Source organism: Myotis nattereri, assembly GCF_964212035.1.
Source record: "Myotis nattereri genome assembly, chromosome: 3".
Classification (NCBI taxonomy): domain Eukaryota; kingdom Metazoa; phylum Chordata; class Mammalia; order Chiroptera; family Vespertilionidae; genus Myotis; species Myotis nattereri.
This window is the reverse complement of record NC_138077.1, coordinates 168,535,870-168,559,428: the sequence shown is the minus strand read 5'-3', so window position 1 is coordinate 168,559,428 and position 23,559 is coordinate 168,535,870. Positions and strand designations below refer to the sequence as shown.

Sequence of the window (23,559 nt, the reverse complement as noted above, 5' to 3'; positions counted from 1 at the left end):
GGAATCGAACCTGGGACCCTTCAGTCCGCAGGCCGACGCTCTATCCACTGAGCCTAACCGGTCTCGGCATATCGTTTTTTCATTGCATTCTTTCCTCCTTTATCAAAGATCAATTGACTATATTCATGTATATGTATTTCTGGGCTCTCCATTCTGTTCTATTGATCTTTGTGTCTATTCTTTCACCAATAATCACTGTCTTAACTACTATAGCTATATAGTAAGTCTTGAAGTCCAGTAGTGCCAGTCTTCTGACTTTGTTTTTCTCCTTCAATACTGTATTGCCTATTCTGGGTATAATAGCCATTTAAAAGTCCTTGCCTGCTTTTCCATCATCTTGGCCACTTTTTCATGTTCTTGTTGACTGAGTTTTCTTATAGTGTGGCTTATATGTTACTGCTTCTTCATGCAACTAGTCTTATTTATTTATTTATTTATTTTTTTTGCTGAATATTGTACATTGTAAATGTTACCGTATTGGAAGTCTGGGTTGCGCTTTCTTCCTTTATACAGTGTTCCATTTGTTTTGAAAAGCAGTTAACTTACTTTCGTATTAGCTTGATTTTTTAAAAAGTTTTTTGTAAAGGGTTGTCTGTTGGGGGATGGTGGTCCTAAACTAGACTTTAGGGTTAGTCTAACCCTACTTTTAAGGTGTAGCTCTTCTGCATATGTACTGAACACCCCAGGTGTGCAATAAGGTCTCTACCTCTGGCCAGTCAGAACTCAAATATCCCCCAGACCAGAGCAAACTCTGACACTTGTTCATTTTATAGCTCCTAGTGGTTGTTCTTTACTTTCCTCAATTTTACCCCAACATGCACAGTTTTTGTTTCAGGCAAAGACTCTATGGTAGACTTATGCATTTTTTTTCCTCTTCATAGCTTCCTCCTGCCTGATTCTTTATCCCACCAATTCCAGTCATCTCAGACTCTCTGAACTCTTATCTATATCTGTGTGTCATCAAGTAGCAAAACTACATACTTTGCTACAATTCATCTCTATGCCCTGTGGTCTCTTAATTATCTACATCATAACCAAAAGTAAAAGTACTGTTTCATCTTTTGAAAATGGTCAATGATGGGTTCCACATGGCTGTGATAAGCTTCCAGTTGTTATGGGCAGACTGTATTAAACTTGCCCTCCTGCCATAAATGAATATAAAACTGTACTTGAAATATGAGGTAACTGTTTTCAGGCATTAAACAATAGGCATTGCACAGCTGTGAACACCAGGGTCAGGCACACTTTCAGCCTGGGACCATTACCTCACCACGTGCTGGGAAGTGAGTGGAGCAAAACACAGCAGTCTAGCTGAGGAGGCACAGATAAAAATGCACAAAGGCAGAATGTTAGACTGAGTAACAAAATAAAGACCAAACTATATATTGTTTATAGTAGACACAGGTTAAACATAAAAATAAAAATGTTATAAGTAAAAGGAATAAGGATAATGCAAATAATAAGGATAAGAAAGTTAGTGAGGCTATATTAATGTTATACAAATTAGGCTTCAAGACAGAGTATTACCAGAATAAGTACGGGCATTTCCTAATCATGAAAGTATAAATAATGATTTGTAAAAAGGGTAGCATCCATAAGGCAGAATACTTTTAAGATTGAATGTACCTGATAACAAAGCTCTCAAATATGTAGAGCAAAATTAATAAACTTAAAGGGAAATATAAACAAATTTATAATCCTAACTAGAGATTTAAATATTACTCTCACATTAATTGATAGAAAGGGTCAACAAAACATCAATAAAGGGGAGGATGGGAGACATCTGTAATACTATCAACAATAAAAAATATATTTTTTAAAAGTCAATAAAGATAAAAATTGAAAATACTATCAACAATTTGACAAAATTAACATTTTAAAAATACCATACCAAATAACAACAGAATATAAAATCTTCTTGAGTATAAAACAGTCACCATATGCTGGGCCATAAAACAAGTTTCGATAAATTTCAAAGGATAGAAATCATATGGAATATGTTCCCTGACCACCACAGAATGTTAAATTAGAATTCAATAGGAAAAAATAGTTTAGCTCTAGCCAGTTTGGCTCAGTGGATAGAGCATCAGCCTGCATACCAAAGGGTCCTAGGTTTGATTCCGGTCAAGGACATGTACCTTGGTTGCAGACTCCTCCCCGGCCCAGGCCCTGGTTGGGACTCATGCAAGAGGCACCAATCAATGTGTTTCTCTCACATCGATATTTCTGTCTTTCCCTCTCCCTTTCACGCTCTCAAAAACCAATGGAAAAGTATCCTCAAATGAGAATTTTTAAAAAAGAAAGGGTAGTTTAAAAATTACTAAAACCTTAAAAATAAAAAGACACACCTCAAACTAACCTATTGGTCAAGAAAACCCACATAAGAAATAGAAAGTTAACTGAATAATAATGAAACACAAGATATCAAAATTTGTGAGATATAGCTAATATAGTACTTACAGGTAAATTTATAATGTAAAATGCCTGTCTTAGATAAGAAAAAATGTGTGAAATCAATGACAAACTTTCTATCTTAAAAAACTGGACAACTAGACTAATAAAAAAGGAGAAGAAAATTCACAAATGAATATAAAAAGTTAAATAGATGATATCACTATAAAGCCTACAGCTACAAATATTAGAAAGAATTTGAGGAGAGGATATTATTAATAGCTTTATGCAAATAACTTCAACCACATAAACACAATTTACCAAAACTGACACAGATAGGAATAGAATATCTGAATAACCCTATATCTGTCAAAAAAAATTACGTTCCAGATGGGTTCACTGGTAAATTTTATCAAGCAATTAAAGAAGAAGCAATACACATTTTTTTTGGAATATAGAGAATGAGAGAAGACTTCCAAAACTCATTTTATATGTCTATCATAACACTGATGCAAAAACCCGTCAAGGGATTTATAGGAGGAAAACATTGCAAAAGAAATATGCTACATGAACTCAGTGCAAAATTCTTAAGAGAATATTTAAAAATTGAATATAACAACATATAAAAAGGAAAATACAACATAACCAAGTGAGGCTTAACCATAGTGATTCAATTTGTTTTAGCATTTGAAATCAAGCAATGTAACTGGCTACATTGACAAATTAAAGTAGGAAATTTATATAACCATTTTAATTAATTAGAAAAAAATTTGGACAAAATCCAACACCCACTTATCTTTAAAAATGTCTTGCAAACTAGAAGGAGAAGGAAATTTCCTCAAATCAATAAAGTGCATCTACAAACAACTTTAATTCAAATTTAACAGTGAAATATTGAATCTCGCCCTCTAAGTCCAGGAACAAGTTAAAGATATTTGCAAACTTGGGACAGGCAAAGATTTCTTGGAGAGGACATGAAAAACATTAACTACAAAAGAAAAAGCTGAAAGAGAAGACCTCATCGAAATAAAAAAAATTCATCAAAAGACAAATATATTGGCAAGCCATAGGCTTAGAGAAGATAGTTGCAATACATGTATCTTTCAAAGAGTTTGTATCCAGCCTAGCCAGTGTGGCTCAGTTGGTTGGAGGATTGTCCTGTTCACCAATAAGTGGCAGATTTGATTCCCAGTCAGGGCACATACCCAGACTGCAGGTTTGATGTGTGCAGGTGGCAACAGATCAGTGTTTCACTCTCACATCAATGTGTGTGTGTCTCTCTCTCCCACTCCTCTCCCTTCCTTTCTCTCTTAAAGGGGGAGGGGGGGGAGAGCTTGGATCCAAAACATAGAAAAATACGTTCTGACAACTTGATTTTAAAATAAAACCTCAATTTTAAAGTGGGCAGAAAATATGCTCAGCTGGTGTTGCTCAGTGGTTAAGCATTGACCTATGAACCAGGCAGTCACAGTTAGATTCCAGGTCAGGGCACATGCCTGGGTTGTGGGCTCAATCCCCAGTATGGGGCGTGCAGGAGGCAACTGGTCAATGATTCTCTCCATCATTGATGTTTTTATCTCTTTCTCTCTCCCTTCATCTCTGAAATAAATTATATATATAATAAATATATAATATATCTATAATATATATATAATATTTATATATATTAATATATATTAATATTATATATATTATTGTATTATATATAATATATATATTAAAGTAGGCACAGAATAAAATTGAAAGTAAAAATATATTAATAAAAATTTTTAAAGTAGGTAAAGGACTTGATCAAACATAACACAAAATAAGATATACAAATGACCAAAAAAAAAAAAGCCCAAGAAAAGTACTTAATATGACTACCTTTAGGGCATTAAAAAGATTGCCAACATCAGGTGTTATCAAGAATATAATGCAACCGGTACTCTTATATTGCTTGTGGGTTGTAAGATGGTACAAGTACTGTGGGAAGGTATTTTTCAGTTTTTTAAAAAAATTAAACATAATTCTACCCAGTGATCTAACAATTTCATCTCTAGGTAATTACCCAAGAGAAATGAAAACATGTCCACAAAAATACACACAACAATGATCATAGCAGCTTTACCCATAAGAGTTCAAAACTGGAAACAGTCTAGGTACCCATCAACAGATGAATGAATATACACATCATGATGGTGTTTTCATAAAATGGAACAGTACTTGGGAAAAAAATAAACTACTTATATACACATCAACCTAGATGAATCTCAAAAACATTATGTTGAATGAAAAAAGCCCGACACCAAAGAATACTTACTGTAGGAACCCACTTATATGATATACCAAAACAGCTAATCAGTAGTGAGAGAAATCAGGTGAATGCTTTCTATGGGGGAGAGGGGGTAAACTGTAACTGGTAAACCACACAAGGGAACTTTTTATTTCTTTATTGATTAAGGCATTACATATGTGTCCTTATCATCCCATTGCCCCCCCCCACTGTCCCCCACTCATGCCCTCACCACCCTGGTGTCTGTGTCCATTGGTTAGGCCTATATGCATGCATACAAGTCCTTTGGTTTATCACTGTCCCTTACCCCCACCCTCCCCTACCTTCCCTCTGAGGTTTGATGGTCTGTTGGATGCTTCTGTCTCTAGAGCTGTTTTTATTTATCAGTTTATGTTGTTCATTATATTCCACAAATGAGTGACATCATGTGATATTTATCTTTCTCTGACTGGCTTATTTCGCTTAGCATAATGCTCTCCAGGTCCACTGTTGCAAATGGTAAGAATTCCTTCTTTTTTACCACAGCATAGTATTCCATTGTATAGATGTACCACAGTTTTCTAATCCACTCATTTGCTGATGGGCACTTAAGCTGTTTCCAAATCTTAACTATGGTAAATTGTGCTGCTATGAACATAGGGGTGCATATATCCTTTCTGATTGGTATTTCTGGTTTCTTGGGGGCTTATATATTTTCAAAATGTATCAAACTACACAGTTAAAATATGTGTATTTCATTGTGTGTAAATCTTACCTCATTAAAAATTTTTCTATGGTATTTTTATTTCTTAGGTGTATTTAAAGAAGTGATCTATCAACAGTTTTGTTTTTAAAATGTCAAAATGCACAGTATAAAGTAAATTTCAACCTTATAACTCTTTAAATATAGGATTAAAAGTTTATGTATGTTATGAAAATGTTAAGTATCAACCTGATATGAAAGAAAGGACATAGTTTTTTAATATTCTTGGATATATGTAAGCAAAAGGTTTACAACCATTTCTCACACATGCTATTTTGTAACCTGACTTTTTGATGTAGGCATATAGAAATTTGATTTTGACTTGAAAGAGCAAGAAAGATTTCATGAAGCAGTTAGCTCTAATGCATTCATGAAAGATGGGAATACAATAGGCAAAGATGTGATGGATACAAGGGTGGACTGACAAACATAGTACAACTAAAGGTAAGGCAGGAATGTTCAGGTTTTGTTTGCAAATTGTCAGATAAGTATAAAATGGCTAACATTTAGGGTCTCCAAAGTCATACCATGAGATGAAATAGTCTGTGGCCATATTGCAGTATCTTTGTATGATACATATGAAGTTTGTAATTTATGCTAGACCATGGGAAGGTTCTGAATTTTTTTAGCAGTTAAATGCCATGTTCAAACCTGTGTTTATGATACATCAGCATGTCAGAATGGTAGAAAGAAAAAACAATTGGAATGGAATCAAAAGATCTTGGTTGAAGGCCTAGCTTTGTCATAGACTATGTAACCTTATAAAGTTCCTATAGCCTTTATTTTGTTCATTCAAGTATTGTAAGGTTAAATTAGATAATCTCTAAAATCCTTCCAAATATTTGAGAACATGTGAGATGGAATTTGTAGCAATGAGAATAGGAAGAATGACCCTGCAATAAAATTAGGAAGAGGTCATAAAAGCCAGAACCTGGGAGGTATAAAAGGCAATGGCAAAAGAAATTTGAATATGAGAGAATATCTAATGCAGGGCAAAGGGAGCCACAAATGCTTACGAGTTTTTAAATCTAAGGAACTACGACTTGCTGTGGGCCCTTTAGTCTGAGTTCTGTTACTTGCATTTTTACTGCTGAAAGCTATATAAACACATCTTCTGATAAGTGATAACCCAGTCAGTATTAAACTTAGAATAACACCATTTAATTTATAAAAATAGTTGAGTTTGTTTAAATTTTATTTTTAAAATACCTTTTAAAATAGGAAGCTGACGATAAGCTGCAAGTTTGGGCTGAAATACATTCTCCATTAGAACTCGTTCCATAAAAAATAAGTCCTGGTGAAACTTTTCGGATTTGAATATTGCTTCTGAGTGGTCTTCTTCTTCATCATGCATTTTAGCCAGAATTGCATTTTCTATTTCCATTATAGAACTAGCGTCACTATCTGTAAAATGCAAACATAATGTAATGATAAAATAATCTAAATAATATTAGATGATTCATCCTAAATATTAAAAAATGACATTTTGTCATTACTATTTGTTTTCTTCCAGAATTCAACAACTTCAGGAGACATTTGTTGAATAACTTTTATGTACCAAGCACATGCAAGATATACATATATTATCTCATTTTGGAATTCTCAATCACTCAAAAGTATACTAGCTTTCAAAAGATAAGCAATGATAACCTCATGAGGTAATTTTCGTTCATGTCTATACATTTTTATTCCAATTAAAACAAGATAATCAGTCTTCAGATAAAGGTCCAATCTGATTGTTGCTTTATAGGAATATTATACCACTGCTGTGTTAATTTTTTATTGATGTTATAGTAAATTATCAAAAACTTAGTGGATTAAAAACATGCAAACTTAGAGTGCTGTAGGTTAGCGGTTTGGATGCAGCTCTCACTGAGCTAAAACCAATAAGTGAATAGGGTTTTGTCTCTTTCTGAAGAGTCTAGAGGAGAATTTGTTTCTTTGTCTTTTCCAGCTTTGGACCCACCCACACCCTTCCCCCATCTTCAAAGTCAGCAATATTACATCTCTCTGACCTTCTGTCATTGCATCTCTCTCTGACCACAGCTAGGAAAGGTCCTCCACTTTAACATACATGGGACTAGATGGAGCCCACTCGGATAATGCAAGATCATCTTCTCCTTTGAAGACCTTTATTTAATCAGATCTGGAAAGTCTCTCCTGCCATGTAAGGTAAGGTATTTACACATTCCAGGTATTGGGATGTATACATTTAGGGGGAAGTATTAGTCTGCCTAGCACACTATTTAGCAGACTTTTATTTTAAAAAACAAATAAAGGGAAATCCTGCTTCAATAAAGATGGCCCAGATATTTTTGCCTGTTCCTCCTGCTAAATGCAATTAAAAATCCTGGAATAGCCTATATAATAAAAGGATAATATGCAAATAGACCAAATGGCAAAACAACTGAACAACCAATCAAAGTGTAATATGCTAATGATAGGCTAAGGCTGCTCAACTGCTCACTATGATGTGCACTGACCACCAGGGGCAGATGCTCCAACGGGTAGGTGAGCTTGCTGCTGGGGTCCAGCTGATTGGGACTGGGCGAGATGGGCCGGATATGCCCTGGAGCCCTTCCGCGATCCCTTCTCAGCCCAATTGTGCTCCAGTGGGGTTCCTCAGCCTGGCCTGTGCCCTCTCGAAATCCAGGACCCCTCAGAGGATGTTGGAGAGCCAGTTTTAGCCTGATCCTGCAGGCCACTCTCCTTGGGAGGGTGCCAGACGCTATGCTCATGGCTGGTGAGCGCTGCTGTGGCAGTGCGAGCCTCTCCCAATCAGGACTGATTGGGCATGAGCTTGCCACAGGCATAGTGGGGCTGGGATGAGCGGGAGTGGCAGGTACGAACTACAGGTGGCATTGGATTGTGGGTTTCGGCCCTATCCCTGCAGGCCACCCAGAGGGACCCCACCCGTGCACAAATTCATGCACTGGGCCTCTAGTATATATATAACATGAGAAGGCTTTAAAAGTCTTTGGAAAAGGAAGGTAGAGCACCTAGATAGCTATGGATTCCTCAGAATCCAAGGAATGACACCGTTGTGAATTCTTATTGCCACATATATTCCAAACATAAAGTGGAAGAAGCCAGCAAATTTAATGAAATTGAATTGTAAATTCCATCTCCCCCCCACTCAGCCTCCCCCAAAAAATCTCTAGCCACAGATGGTTTTACTGGAGAATTCCACCAGACATTTAAAGAATTAACACCAATTCTACACAACCTCTTCCAGAAAATAGGAGGGAAAGGAAAATTTCTAATGCAACTTATGACATTAGGATTCAAAAAACAAGACAAAGAAAGTACAAAAGAAGATATAGACCAATATCCCTCATGAGCATAGACACAAAAATACTTTTCATGTTCCATACAGAAAGAAAATATTATAACTGCTAAAAAAAAAGAATTTATTAAAAATGTCATGTGAAAAACCTCATTCAAAAAACTGAAATCTTACTTTTTTCTATAGTACTTCCTGGCCCTCTTCGATCCTGATCTTTAGAAAGTACACTGACTTTACTGCTCGACTCAATTATAGATCGTTTTACACTTCCTCTACAGCTTGAGTCAACTGTAGATTGTTTTATTGGTAAAGATGCAAGCTCCAGAGTATAAGAATCATATAAATCCCAAGCAGTAGACATTATGCCTAAATAAAGAGACAGCAAGGTAAAAATTACTATAAACCAAAATTCTAATATTTTAGTTTACACATAACTAGTCATAGCAAAATCTAAGATATCTACTGTCTAGGGGGGAAAAACATTTAACCACAATGGCAGGAAGTGGATAAAAATAAAAAAAAATAGATCATGAAGATACCTTAAGAGATCCTTAGGCATCACACTCTCAGCACCTATACTTTAGTGGTAGCTCCAAATTAGCCTTACCATCCTTTCTGATCCCCACACCTCCCTTCTCTTCATCCAAAACTGGCACAGTAGAAGATCAACAGTCTCTCAGTTGACATGAGCCCAGACAATTTATAATAATAAAAGTGTAATATGATACTTAGACTGGACAGCCAAACAACCTTCCGGACATCCTTCAGGATGACCTTTCAGACGAAGCTGGGGCTGCAAGGGCAGGCCAGGGCAAGCATCGGGCCTCTAGTCATGTTATAACAAGGTTTACTATTCCTTTACTACGGTTAACACGTAAGAAGATGTTATATTCCTCAGAACTTTGTATTTATAATCATCTAATTCCATTTTATCAAGAAAAATTTTCTATATACTTATTTGAAAAGATCATACATATTGAGAAAATGACAGACCCTGTTCTCACAGAGCTGGTAGAGTAGTAGGGTTTTGAATTTCTCTTTTAATTTTTTGCTTATTTATATTTATTCAAATGAGCAAATATAACACTGTCTACAAAAAAAAAAAAAGCTCCCAACCCTTAGTTGCTGATATAAAAATGAAAGGCTTATATAGCAATTATTTCACCAGTGACCAAATAATAATATATCCTACATGCTAAACTTTCATTTAAAGTACAGGGATTTAATAAAGAATTTCCCCCCTGAAAATAAAAACAGGATCTGGACTTAATAAGTGCAACTACTTCATTGTTAGAAGCTTTTTTCATAATGAAAAATGAAGGCTCTCTAGGGTTTAACAAGGTTTTCAATTAGTAGGAATGTTAACTCACATTTCATAACATTTCTATCTTATTGAATTTATTTTAATAGTATTAGCAAAATCATATACAGAATAAATACCTAGTCTATTTTGCTGAATTGAAAGCGGAATAATTTCCATGTTCATGAAATAAAAGATCATAGAAAGAAATCATCTTTGAATATTAAATTACCTAAACCCCCCCCTTTATCTGATAGTTTAAGTTGAATTACATTGTTATATGGTCACTAATAAAATAATTCCTATATAAATGAGTGTGCATATTATAAATGAGCAATGTAAAATGTTAGAGTGATTTACAATTGTTTCTTCTTTGAAGATAACATTGGTAATTTTACTTTGGATACCATCATTATACTTGTTCATTTGAATAAATTTAAGAAATAGAAAACTTCAAATCACATCCATAAAATCATGGACAAGATGGAATAATAAATTATAACCTTCCAATTGTATGTTGTTGTATATTATTAAAGAAAGCTATGTTAACTAGTATTAGAAAAAGTATTCCCACCTATACCTATGTTCTGAGCATTTTTGAATCTCAGATATGCCTAAATAGTTTTTATACATTTAATAACAGTTTCTTTCTACTAGTTTAATTCAAACTACAAAAGAGTAGCAATTGGCTATATAACATTTATAGAATAATTACTTTTTATCTGAGTAAGAAAACATGGTCACTTGGAGGAAAAAAAAAGGTAAATATGACTTGCATGTCCATCACCCAGTGATAATAACTGCTAACATTCCAGTGTATGTCCTTCTAGATTCACATATAAATGTATTTGTATGTAAACAAATATGTGTATATTTTAATAAAGTGAGTTCATATCACACACTTTTATTAAAAACTTTTTATTGTAGTATCATATATAGAAAACAAAGTGGCTTTATGAAATCTACAAAGTTATGAAATTTAACTGTATTTTCAAAAGTTAGCCAGAAACACTAATACACTTATTCTATTAGCCACTTATTTGTAATGCCACTTTTATTATAAACTAGAGGCCCAATGCACGAAATTCGTGCAAGGGGCTTGGCCACCATCGCCATGGCTCTGTCCAGAAGGTTGTCTGGAAGGATGTCTGGTCTAATTAACATATTACACTTGTATTATTATAGATTACTACATACATAACTGTTAAGTGGGAAAAAAATCCTCACTTTTTGTGAATCTTTACAGAAGAAACTTCACTAAATTAACACTTCTGGCCTTTGTCCTTCACTGATGCATTACCAGGGAAAGAGAAATGACTAATCCTGTAGGAGAGTTTAGAAGGAATTTCAGTTCAGTCACTTCTGAATTCTCTTGTTAGGCCTGCTCATTTACAGAAAGCATTCATTCTGGTCTGTTCTCACCTCTACACAGGAGGTCTGTAGTTGGCTAGTTGTGCCAATCACTATTGCTAAGTTCTATTCTGGAGGTAAGAAATAGCAAGCCCACTTAGCTGCAGATTGAAGGCTACATTTTTCAATTAACTTTATCAATAATAAAGGTAATATTTTGATTTCTATCTCTCTGACTCCTAAATCTCCTTCAATTTCATACAAAATCAGGGAAGGAAGACATCTATAAAACCTTAATATTTACTCGGTTTGTATCCAAATTCTTTAGTATAAATTGTCTTTTATTATTTTAATAAAATTTTCATTGTAAAATATATACCATTCACCGAAGAATGTATAACACATATATGTGTAGTGTCAAGAAAAAATTAATAATACCAGGTACTTACCAGCCATACAAAATTGAACATCCCCAGGTGCTTAGAAGTCCCTTGGATATTCTCCTAGCATTGCTTTCTTCCTTCTAGCTACCTAGTTTATAGTTTTGCTGAATTACAAAGGCCATTACGATTATAACCTTTCTTCTAATTACCCCTTTGGCAACACTTCACAGATTTAGGACTATGCAGTGTTCTCAGGGTTGTTAATTTAAAAACATTAAAAGATAGTAGTTAAGAGAACAGGCTCTAGAACTAGACTGTTGAGGGGTATCATTTGTCTGCAGTACTAGCTGAGTGACGTTGGTCAAGTTAGTTAACTTCTCTTTGCTTGTTTCTTCCTCTATAAACTGGGGAATAATAATAGTACCTACTTCCTGAGGTTGTTGTGAGAATTAAACCGGTTAAAGGCCTAAAATAGTGTAAAAGGCCTAGAATAGTATCTGGTTCATATTAAATGTTATTAGTTATACATGATATTCTTTGTAACATAAACAATTAGTTTCTATAACATTTCATAAACACTTGAAGAGTACAAAGTTCTATGATACAGTTTGTGTAAAAATGAAAAATGATAATTATGTTATTTAAATCTTCTATATCTATGTTTATTACTTGTTAACTTAGTTGTCAAATTCCGAAAGCTGTATATTACGGTACTCAGTTACTGTTGTGATTTAGCCAAATTATTCCCAGTTTTTGCTTTATATACTTTAACATTTACTTGTTAATTGATAGACTCATAGAATGTATATGAAAACATGATAGTTTATCAAGCAGAATAAAACATAAATTACCTTTGTTTTCCTTTATAATTCTGTCACATTGAACATCTTTATTCTTTGGTGCTCCATTAATAGTCTGCATCATTCTTTCAACATATAAGTCATTGCCTAATCTATTTTTACAAAGGTTCTCATAATTCTTGTTTCTCTGGCTATAAAAAATAAAGTACGTTTAACTCATTAATAAAAAATTAATATTACTACCCATATCATCTTTTTATATTATGCATTTTCTTAAAATTACCTTCTTAATGTGGATTGCACCAAAAAGTGAGAGATCAAAAATCTCCTGAGGAAGAGATTGCCTTTTATTAAACTAACAAAAAGAAGTTTTTTATTCTGTACCTCCCAACATCACTACTTCTTTCATTGCCCACCCAAAATATGTTAAGACTATCTCCACATAGATTTTATAAACTTTGACATAAACACAAAGATATAAATTTCCCTCAATGTACTACTTACTTTTGTAACATCCTGTAAGTATTACTTTCATAATTATTAAGTTCTGAGTATTCCCTAAATTTCCAGTATGACTTTTCCTTAGATTCAGGAAGAATTTAGGAAATGTACTTGTTAACTTCCAAATGTATATGTAAACGTGTGTCTATGTTTTAGTTGAGATTTATGTTATTAATTTTGTTGTTGTTAATCCTCACCCAAGGATACCTTTCCATTGATTTTTAGAGAGAGTGGAAGGGATGGGGAGAGACTGAGAGAGAGAAACGCCAATGTGAGAGAGACACATCTACTAGTTGCCTCTAACATGCGCCTGACCAGGGCTGGCGATGGAATCTGCAACCCAGGTATGTTCCCTTGGCTGGAATCAAACCTGGGACCCTTTAGTCCTTGGGCCGACACTCTATCCACTGAGCTAAACCAGATAGGGCTGTTACTAATTTTTATCTTCATTCCACTATGGTTAGATAATTTATTTAGCATGATACCACTTCTTTGAAATTTTTGAAACTGTTTCATGGCCTTGTGCATGGATGGTTATTATAAATGTTCCATGTGTGCCTGAAAGAGTATGTGTTCTCCAATTGTGGAATATAGAGTTCTATGTATAACCATTAGATTACATTTTTGGTTCAAATTTTCTACATCTATACTAATTTTTATCTGGTTGACCTATCAATAATTAATAGAGGTATGTTTAAATATTTTAATTTAATAGGATACTTTTCAAATTTCCAATTTTTGCTTCATATATTTTGGAGATTATTTTATTATGAAAATTCAAGTTTAGAATTATTATACCTTCCTGTCATTATGAAGTAACCTTCTTTATTCCAAATAATGCTTTCAGTTTAATTGTTTCTCTGTAGATGATATGCTATTTCTTTTTTCTTCTGTTTTAAAAATCTTTCACTATTTGTTGTTGTTGTTTTTATATATTCAATACAACACCAGTACAATGCACTCAGTTCCTTTTTTTTTTTTTTTTTAGATTTTTTAAAAATGCATTCCTTTTTCAGTAGAATGGTGTCTTTAAACAGTAAGTCTTTACCCACTCTCTTTGCATAGTAATTCTCCTCCATTCCTTTTATTCTACCCTTTTGGAACTGACTAACTATACATTAGGCCTTTATTCTATTGTCAATATCTTTTCAAATTTCTCATACTTAATATCCCATTATTTTGTATATTATACAAACTTTATTTTGTATATTATACAAACTTTAATTTGTATAATTTATCCAGATCTTTGTATGGTATTCATATCCAATTTATTAAATCTATATTCTATTATGGCCTATTTAAATTTAATGTGTATTTTAATTATAAGAATTAAGTCAGTATTTACTTTTTAATTTCAACAATTAGGTAAACATACTTTAAAGTACTTTTTAGATGTTTTTCCAAATATAAATAATCATTTTGATAGTGTCTTAATGTTAATAATGTTTTAACTCTATCTTTTATTTAAATATTTCACAGATATTTTATATTCTATCTGGTAATATAGAATATATTAGTGGTTAGGGTCTAGATCTAGGGTTCTTTATTTAGTTTAACTCTCATTCATAATGGCTTTAAAAAAGCAACTAGTAATCTTTGTGACTTTACTGTGCTTTTACCAAACCTTATCTGAGAAATCTTAAGAGCCTAAATGGGTATATTTTCCTTCAGAGAAGACTTGTGCTTGCTTATCATAGTGGCTAGGAGACCCTGCTGACCTGAGAACACTGGAGATAATTAAGATCCTTTAAAGGGTCTGAGCTTAATAAAAAAAATCTCTCTTTTAGCTTTTTCAATTTGTTGGGGACCCAAGACTTACTGGTGGAGTCTAGATCTATGAGTTAATATAACATTTGCTTCTAGTATCTCTCACTCTTTGATTTCAAATCACTTATCTATTCCTTTGTTATTTTTCTCTTTCCTTTTTTTCAGTCCTGGTAGCTTTTGCATAAGTCATATGAAATTTTAAAAGTATATTATTCAAGATTTAATTGTACTATATTTTATAATGCAAACAACACTATAATATTTCATATTTGAGTAAGAATAATATTTCCAAAATAAATTTAGTGAATTTTTTTAGTAGTCTGCATCATATTCAAATTATATTTGAAGCTAAATAATCTGAATAACTACATTAATAAGTTATTTGTAGTAACTATGTCAATTTCAAACATAGAGCCAGGAAATTTGTCAGAGATAAAGATTGGTTATTACATAGTGATAAAGGGGTTAATTCCTCAAAGGCAACAATCCTGAATGTGTATGCACCTAACAGAGGTTCAGCATACATGAGGCAAAAACTAGTAATCTACACTGAGTGGCCAGATTATTATGACCAGCCAGATTATTATGACCACCCCATCAGTACAATGAAGTGAATTAGTTATGCAAATAATAATAATAATAAAACCTCGAGAGTATTTGCTTAGGAAGTTTTCAATATTCAGTATTTTTGGAAGTGACAATGAAGTACTGATGGGGTGGTCATAACAATCTGGCCAGTCATAATAATCTGGCCACTCAGTGTATTTATAGTCATTAATAAAGAGAAATGGAATATCTACTCTAATATAGTAATGTTAATTATTTTCCCATAACAGATATTCCCTTAAGTTTTGAATATAAAAATGTCAGTCCTTTCTATTTTATCTTTTTTAAAATAATTTTTATTTCTTAAAGTATTACAAAGAGTATTACATATGTCTCCTTCCCTCCCCCCTTGACTTTCCCCCGGCCTCCCCTACGCCCCAGTGTTTTGTGTCCATTCGTTATTCTTATATGCATGCATATAAGTCCTTCAGTTGATCTCTTAACGCCCCCCCCGCAAACCCTTCCCAGGCTTCCCACTGTAGTTTGACAGTCTGTTCAATGCAGCTCTGCCTCTGCATCTATTTTTGTTCATCAGTTTATATTGGTTTTTATTATCCGTTTCAACCTCACCGGGGCCATTCCAACCTCACTGGGGCCGTTTCAACCTCACCGGGGCCGTTTCAGCCTCACCTGGGCCATCCCGAACTCACCAGGGCCGTCTCTACCTCATCGGGGCCGTTTCAGCCTCACCGGGGCTGTCCTGACCTCACTGGGGCCATTTTGACCTCACCGGGGCTGTCCCGACCTCACTGTGGCTGTCCCTACCTCACCGGGGCAGTTTCAACCTCATCAGGGCTGTCCCAATCTCACCGGGGCCATCCCGACCTCACCGGGGTTGTCCCAACCTCACCGGGGCCGTTCCGACCTCACCGGAGCTGTCTCAACCTCACTGGGGCCATTTCAACCTCACCAGGGCTGTCCTGACCTTGGTGGGGTTGTCCCGACCTCACCAGGGCCGTTTCAACCTCACCGGGGCAGTTTCAGCCTCAATGGGGCCGTCCTGACCTCACCAGGGCCGTCCCGACTTCACTGGGGCCGTCCCGACTTCACTGGGGCCGTCTCGACCTCACTGGGCCGTCCCGACCTCACCGGGGCGTCCCAACCTCGCCGGGGTTGTCCCGACCTCACCGGGGCCATTTTAACCTCACTGGGGCCATCCTGACCTCACTGGGGCAGTGTCGACCTCACCGGGGCCCTCTCGACCTCTCCAGGGGTGTTCTGACTTCACCGGGGCCATCCCGGCCTCACCGGGGCCATCCCGACCTCACCAGTGCATCCTGGCCTCACCGGGACAACACAAAGTTTGGCATTCTGTCCTTTGTTGGGCTGCTCCTTGCTGGAAAATATCTCCAGGCGTTCTTGGAAGCTGAATATCTGGTATGCTTGCTTGGATTTCGTTTTCTACTAAGTGCACAGACTGCTTGTCTGCTGTCTCCCAGCGTCCCATGTGAGACTGGAACTGGTGGACCTGCTTGTGCGTTTGCTGGTACAGCGGTTCCATGTCGCCGGCCCATCCTGGTCCGGCTCCGGCTTCCTCCGAACCTGGTTCTGCTTCTTAAGTGTGTCTCTTTTGGATGCGAGGAATTGAAATCTGCAGTTTGTTGGGTTGGGCTCTGTACTTGGTGCCTCTGCACATCCTACTCAGTCTCAGTGCTCTTCTTTCTTTCCTTCCAGTTGTAGAGCTTCCACTGGGCCAGCTTTCCCATGGTTCTGAATGATAGCTCTTTGTCCTATAGTTGGTAGTTTCGATGTTGCTGTGGGAGGCAGCACACACAGGTCTGTACCTTATGCCGCTATCTTGGTTCTCCTGGGTCTGCTTCTTGAGTGTATCTCTGATGGGTGCGAGGAGTTGAAGTCTGCAATTTGTTGGGTTATGCTTCAAAGGCGCAGGTGGGTCTTTTTGTGCCACTTTCAAGGCTTGGATGGAGATGTAAATTGGGTAGGGCGGGGTCTCAGGGAGTCACCAGGCTGGAGCAAATAGCAATGGCACCTCCCCGGCTCCTCGCCTCTCTGGGACTCAGGGACTTCGCGTTCCCTAGTGCTGGTGAGCAGCTTTGCAAAAGAGCCTCCCTCGCTTTCCGATTGCTGCAAGGCTGTGCCGCTTCTCCCCGTGAGGCCTGGGGCCTCAGAGACCCGACCCGGACAAGCCCAGTGAATTTGAGAGTTCGTAACCCCTTCTGATTGAAAAAAACCACACATCCAGTTGCGGTCCGCCTGACGCGCAACTCTGTACCTATGTTCTTGGTGCCTCTGTAGCTCCTACTCAGTCTCACTGCGCTTCATTCTTTCCTTCTAGTTGTAGAACTTCCACTGGGCCAACTTCCCCATGGTTCTGAATGGTGGTTGTTTGTCTTATAGTTGGTAGTTTCAATGATGTTGTGGGAGGCAGCACGCACAGGTCTACACCCTACGCCACCATCTTGGTCTCCTCAGTCCTTTATATATGCATAAAAATCATTAAACCCTATATTGACACTTGGAAGCTTTCTTTATTTCTTTTATGACTTATCTTAGTAGTTCCTCTACTTTTTAGTGAATATGGTAAAGCCATGGGTTCTTAAGTGCATACAGTATAAACACTTTAAGTATAATTTCATAGGACACATAGGGTAACAAATAATTTCACCAGGCACATACACCACAGTATTTATGCAGGAATCCCCAAGGACAGAAACAAGAATAAGAACTCCACTCAACTGGTGTAGCTCAGTGGTTGAATGTCAACCTATGAACCAGAAAGTCACAGTTGGATTCCCAGTCAGGGCACATGCCTGGGTTTCAGGCTTAAGTCCTAGTAGGGGGCATGCAGGAGGTAACCTATTGATGATTTTCTCATCATTGATGTTTTTTTCTCTCTCCTTTCCTCTCTCTGAAATCAATAAAAACGTATTTTTTAAAAAATAGTAAGAAACTCTGTATTTGCATTTAAATTATAGAATCAATATAAACAGTTGAACCATACATACAGTATTTTTTCAGCTTCTTCAGCTTCTACAGAAATCATGACTGTTGGTAGGTTAAACAATGTCATTGTTTCAGTCTCGGTAAGTAGTATGTCTATAGTCTTATTTAGTTCTTCTTTGGTTATAGTTTTTCTGGTTGTTTTCTTCGGAATTTGTAACTCTAAAATGCACAATACAAATCATTTGCTAATTGCTCCTTTAAAATAGTATATTAAATAACTGGGAACATAATATGCAACCTTCCTTTGAAACTAAGCAAATTTCTAGTCTATATCTACAACAACATTTTGTTCTTTGTCCTTTTTATCAGTTGTCTTTTGATTTAGATTACAGCCCACCTCTAATCATCTTTACCAGGAGCTAAAGACTCTCCAATGGAAGTTCTGGTTAAATATAGGATCAAAATAGGCTTATTATCCATGCAAATAAGATATTGAAAAAGGTTGGCCTCAAGCTTCTAGGCTAGCCAGAGGTCCAAGTTCCTTTAAAAAAATTTCACTCAGGACTGGGGAAGTTGGAAGAGTCATGACAAGGTATATAGGTTACACAGAGTTCAATGTTTTCTGTTAAAAACAGGGTGTGAAGCAGGAATCCATGAGTGTTTAGGAAGGGTAAAACTTGGATAGCTTTAGAAAAACAAAACTTAAGGGTATACACATTCCACAGACTAAGGCTCAGTCTCCTCTTAAGAAGTCCCAGAGCCTAAGAAAAAAACTTTTCTTATAATCTAAAAAAAAAAATTCAAGTTATTAATTCCACTAATTCCAGGAAAGTAAGAGTCTAGTCAATCTTCTACTTAATTGCTGATTTTTGCCTGGATCTCTGTATCAACCATTGTCTGAATGTTGCTTGTATTGAGAAATTGCCTGAAACTTTATATATATATATATATATATATATATATATATATATATATATATATATATATATATGCCTAATATGCAAATTGTCCCCTCAGGAGTTCGACCAGGAGTTCAATTGCTTGCTATGATGTGTGCTGACCACCAGGGGGTAGCATGGAACAAAGGAAGGCCCCAGCTGGTAGCCAGCAGCTGGGGAAGGGAGGCCCCAGCCGGCAGCTGGAAGGCCCTGATTGGCCCTGATCACTGGCCAGGCCTAGGGACCCTACCCATGCATGAATTTCATGCACCGGGCCTCTAGTATACCTATAGAATTTATTTCATGGGCCAGATCCCTTAAAGCTAAAATGGCCGTACAATTAGATCTTGACTGCATATCCCTCTCCACCTGGAAAAGCACACAAATTTATCAATTTGCCTCACCTGCCCTTATTTACTTCCAGAGATGGAGAGAACACATCTTCTCCATTCCTAATAGTTCTTCCAGAAGGAGGGAAGGGTAAAACTTGGATAGCTTTAGAAAAACAAAACTTTTTTTTTTTTTTTTGTAGGTCTGATGGTTTTACTTGACATAATAAAATTGGTGCAAAACCACTTTTGTCTAATTACTTTTAACCTTTTGGTCCAAATACATAAAATATGCAATATTTACAGCATTTTCCTTTTTGTAAATGCAATGCTTTAAAACACATTATAAAGCACTGTAGTAAAAATTGTTTACAAGTAAAAGTACAGAAGTAGGAAAACCCTACCCATACCACAGCTCACTAAATGGAGTTATAATATGGAGTCACCAGTACCTGTTGACAGCTTTACAGATAACCTGGAGAAACAAATACTAAACTTACTTTTTTATATATTAATGTGTGGAAGCCTCAACTAAAATTTCAGCGTTCTCTGTAGTGTCTCCTCAATCTTAGATACTGGAGAGATAGGAATGAGAAACATTGCTTTGATCTTTTTACAGTATTAGTAATAGTTTGAATTGGTTTTTAACACAAATGACGATTATTTTTTTTTAAAGGAAATGAACATGGCCTACATAAATATGTAGAATATGTGTAGAAAGGGCTGGAGGTGGTCATGACAATAACCCAGTCCTGGTCTCCCTCGGAGAGGATGAGTTTCATTCCTGCAACAGACATTGCTGACTGTCTAAAGTTTCATTGCTAAGTCCTTCTCCCTTTCTTTGCCTCTTTCCATTTAACAGAGACTGAAACACCAAGTATTTAGGTTTCCTACACTCTCTTGAAGCTAGGGGTGGCCATGTGACACAGTTCTAGCCAACAAGATAAAATAAAAAAATAAACAAGAAGAACAAAGTCCTCTGGGAAATCTTTTCTTTCGTGATAAGGGAGATGTGACTGGTGCTACTGCCTTTTTCTTTCTTCTGTCTTTAATGTGGATATGATAATACCCAGAGCTGGGGTAGATATGTTGAGACCAGGAGGCATGAGGCAAGAAAGGGCTTAAGGAAAGAGAATAATGGAGCTGCCAATCCAGAGTCCTTTGTGGCATAATTAAGTCACAAAATTAAGGCCAAAAGTTATCTACCTCTTAACTCCTTTTAATGTGGGGAAAAATAAGCCTTTATTTGAATAAACTAAACTAATGGTAGTTAGGTATCCTGTCAAGAGCATTCCTATTACACCAAAAATAAAAGTCCATCACAAAAAAAGAAGATTCCATCAAGCACTTTCCCAACCGTATCAATATTCTCATTAATCCTTCATTATCATCTTAGAGAAAAAGACATCCTTACTCTACTCCAAGGCAAATGGCCCCTCAAGTAGGCACTCCTTTCTTCTGGTACTTCTGACCAACCATTATTTCCTTATTCTTTTATCTTTACTTTCATAATCTTTTGCACTACCTCATGTTTTATCCTTGGCTTGGAACGGGCCTCTCCTCTTCGTTCTCACAAATAACTATTATATTTAAAACCCAATTCAAATGTCAGTTCACAGAACTCTCTGTGAACATTCTCTTTTTCTCACCTCAAAGGAGTTAATATTTCCTTTCTAAGTGCTCCCATCATATTCGGCATATATCTTATTACAGCATTGATCGCAATGTATCAGATTTGTCTCTGAGTAAAAAGCTGAGGTCTTTTAAAACATGCTCTGTGATTCTTGAGGCTGGTGGTATAGGACAGCCACCTTGGGAACTTTTAGAATTATATGGATAGTTACTACCCTGGTAATGTTCATATTGCTACTGCACAAATGAGCATTTGGGAATCATTACCACAGTTCTTCTATCTCAAGTATCCAAAAAATAATGAGCATATGTGCTAAAGGAATATAGTGGTCTGTTACTTCAATAAACAACTGTATTTTCATTACCTGTAACACTAGCCGGTCCTTCTCGTTTATAGGCTTCTTCTAGGTCTTCTGCTATTGACTCACTAGTTGATAGACTTGACTTAGACACTGTACTGCTTCCTAAAACTGACCTTTAATAACAACATTATTTATTTGCTTAGATGTCCTTATGGATAATTAAACATATAAATGAAAATACAGGTTGAGAAACCAATTATATTATAATCATAAGCAAAATTGATAAAAATTTGTTCTTCAAACATCAAGTTGATTTCTAATATTCTTTAAGTAAGTCATTTAAATATATTTTAGAGATAACATATCAAAACTATACCTAAAGTCCTTCAATGGATTCCCAATATATTTAGGGTAAAAACCTAGAATACAGCCCACCTACCTAGACTCTCTATTTTTAGTATCACTCTTGTCTTCCCTTTTTCTTTTCTTTTCTTCTTTTTTTTTTATTCCTCAATCTTATAGAGCATTCCTACTTCAGGGTCTCAGCCTAGAATACACTTCCTTTCATTTTTCACCAGGTTTCTGCTCATTATTCAAATCCCATCTTAAATGTGACTTATTCATTTTGACAAAGGCTTTCTCAAGATTTACTTAAAAGAAAATCTATGTACTCAGTGGGAAATCAGTATATTAAAGAATCCCAAAATAACTTCCTTAAATATATGGACTTAAAATTACTCCAAGATATTAAATGCCCCTCCCCCCCCCCCCACCCCTTTCTGTCTATAATCCCAACTGCACTCCAAATGGTTGGATCAAATTTACTGGAATATCCATTGTTTTGCTGAGCACTCCCCCAACCCTGCAAATCTCATGCTTAGTTAACATCTGGAACTTTTAATTTGTCAGATTGAAAATTACACACTCAAATATTTCCCTTTAATCTTTACATTGTTTTAGGATGCGCCATTTCATTAGTGCAAAGATCTGAATTTTTCTACTATAAGCATTCACGAAATTTCAAGTGTATTAGTATCTACATAAAAAAATGCATAACATTTCCATTACAAGAAAGAAAATTATAAAACAAGAGAGAAATCAAACCCTAGGAGAACAGGGATTTGCATGGGAGACTAGGTGTGAGGGAGGAGAGCAAAAGCCACTCTTTCCCAGAAATTGTAGCATAAAAGAAACTCAAGAAATATGTCTGTGGGTATGTAATACTAGCCCCCTCTTTTGTTTTTTTAGGAAATATTGAGTAAAATTTATATATTTTTTTCACTAATGTTTTGGTGTGAGTGTACAAGAACTTAAGACGTGTAAAGCTCTACATCTAATTAGACCTAATTATGAGAGGAGCATAGAGATGGCACATTAGGATGACAGAGTGGAGCTGGGAGACTGGAGACAATGGACATCGAAGTTACATATATGCAATTTAAATGAAAAGACAGTGTATATAATATTTTTTAAAAGTATAGAACAGTATACTCTACCTTGAAAACTGCCCTAACATACTAGGATTTAGTGTATTTTGATAAAGGCTGTGGGAAGGTACAAATTCTGATGAGAATGATCCGTCTTGTGATGTCAATAGTTTATTTGGCTTTGGTGTACCAGTATGTGGATCTGGACGGTAAAGAGGTCGAGGAGTAACATCAACTCCATTTACATCAAACACCTGTAGAAAATGGTAATATGAAAAAAGTAAAAAAGATAAGGTTCCTAAATAATAAGTCCTAGAAAATAGAAATAAAAGTAATAGGAAAAAAAGAGATAAGTATAATGTTTCTGGGTTAGAATAAACATGAAAAATTAAATGATAAAATATCTTATGCTTAAAAAGTTTCCAAAGTAGGCATACATTTTTAAGTCTTACTTTTTACCTATGTATAAGTAATATATGTTAATTTGAGAAAATTCAGAAAGATAAAAAAATTATTATTCATCCAGATTATTTTTGCATATTACATTTTTGTGGCTTAATAAATTCTTAACAACTGAACACACCCATGGACCCAGTATTCAAATTTAGAAACAGGAAATTACCAGA

At 35.8% G+C, this 23,559-nt stretch overlaps 1 protein-coding gene across 1 annotated transcript in view; it reads right to left on the bottom strand.

Moving 5' to 3' along the window:
- Positions 1-23,559, bottom strand: part of DNAI4 (dynein axonemal intermediate chain 4) — a 58,017-nt gene that overhangs the window by 24,522 nt on the left and 9,936 nt on the right. Inside the window, exons 3-8 of the mRNA XM_081087621.1 lie at positions 23,003-23,187; positions 21,570-21,679; positions 18,368-18,524; positions 12,579-12,718; positions 8,869-9,060; positions 6,618-6,812 (exon numbers count right to left, since the gene is read on the bottom strand). Coding sequence (XP_080943747.1) covers positions 6,618-6,812; positions 8,869-9,060; positions 12,579-12,718; positions 18,368-18,524; positions 21,570-21,679; positions 23,003-23,187 — 979 coding nt within the window. The remainder of the gene's footprint in view (positions 1-6,617; positions 6,813-8,868; positions 9,061-12,578; positions 12,719-18,367; positions 18,525-21,569; positions 21,680-23,002; positions 23,188-23,559) is intronic.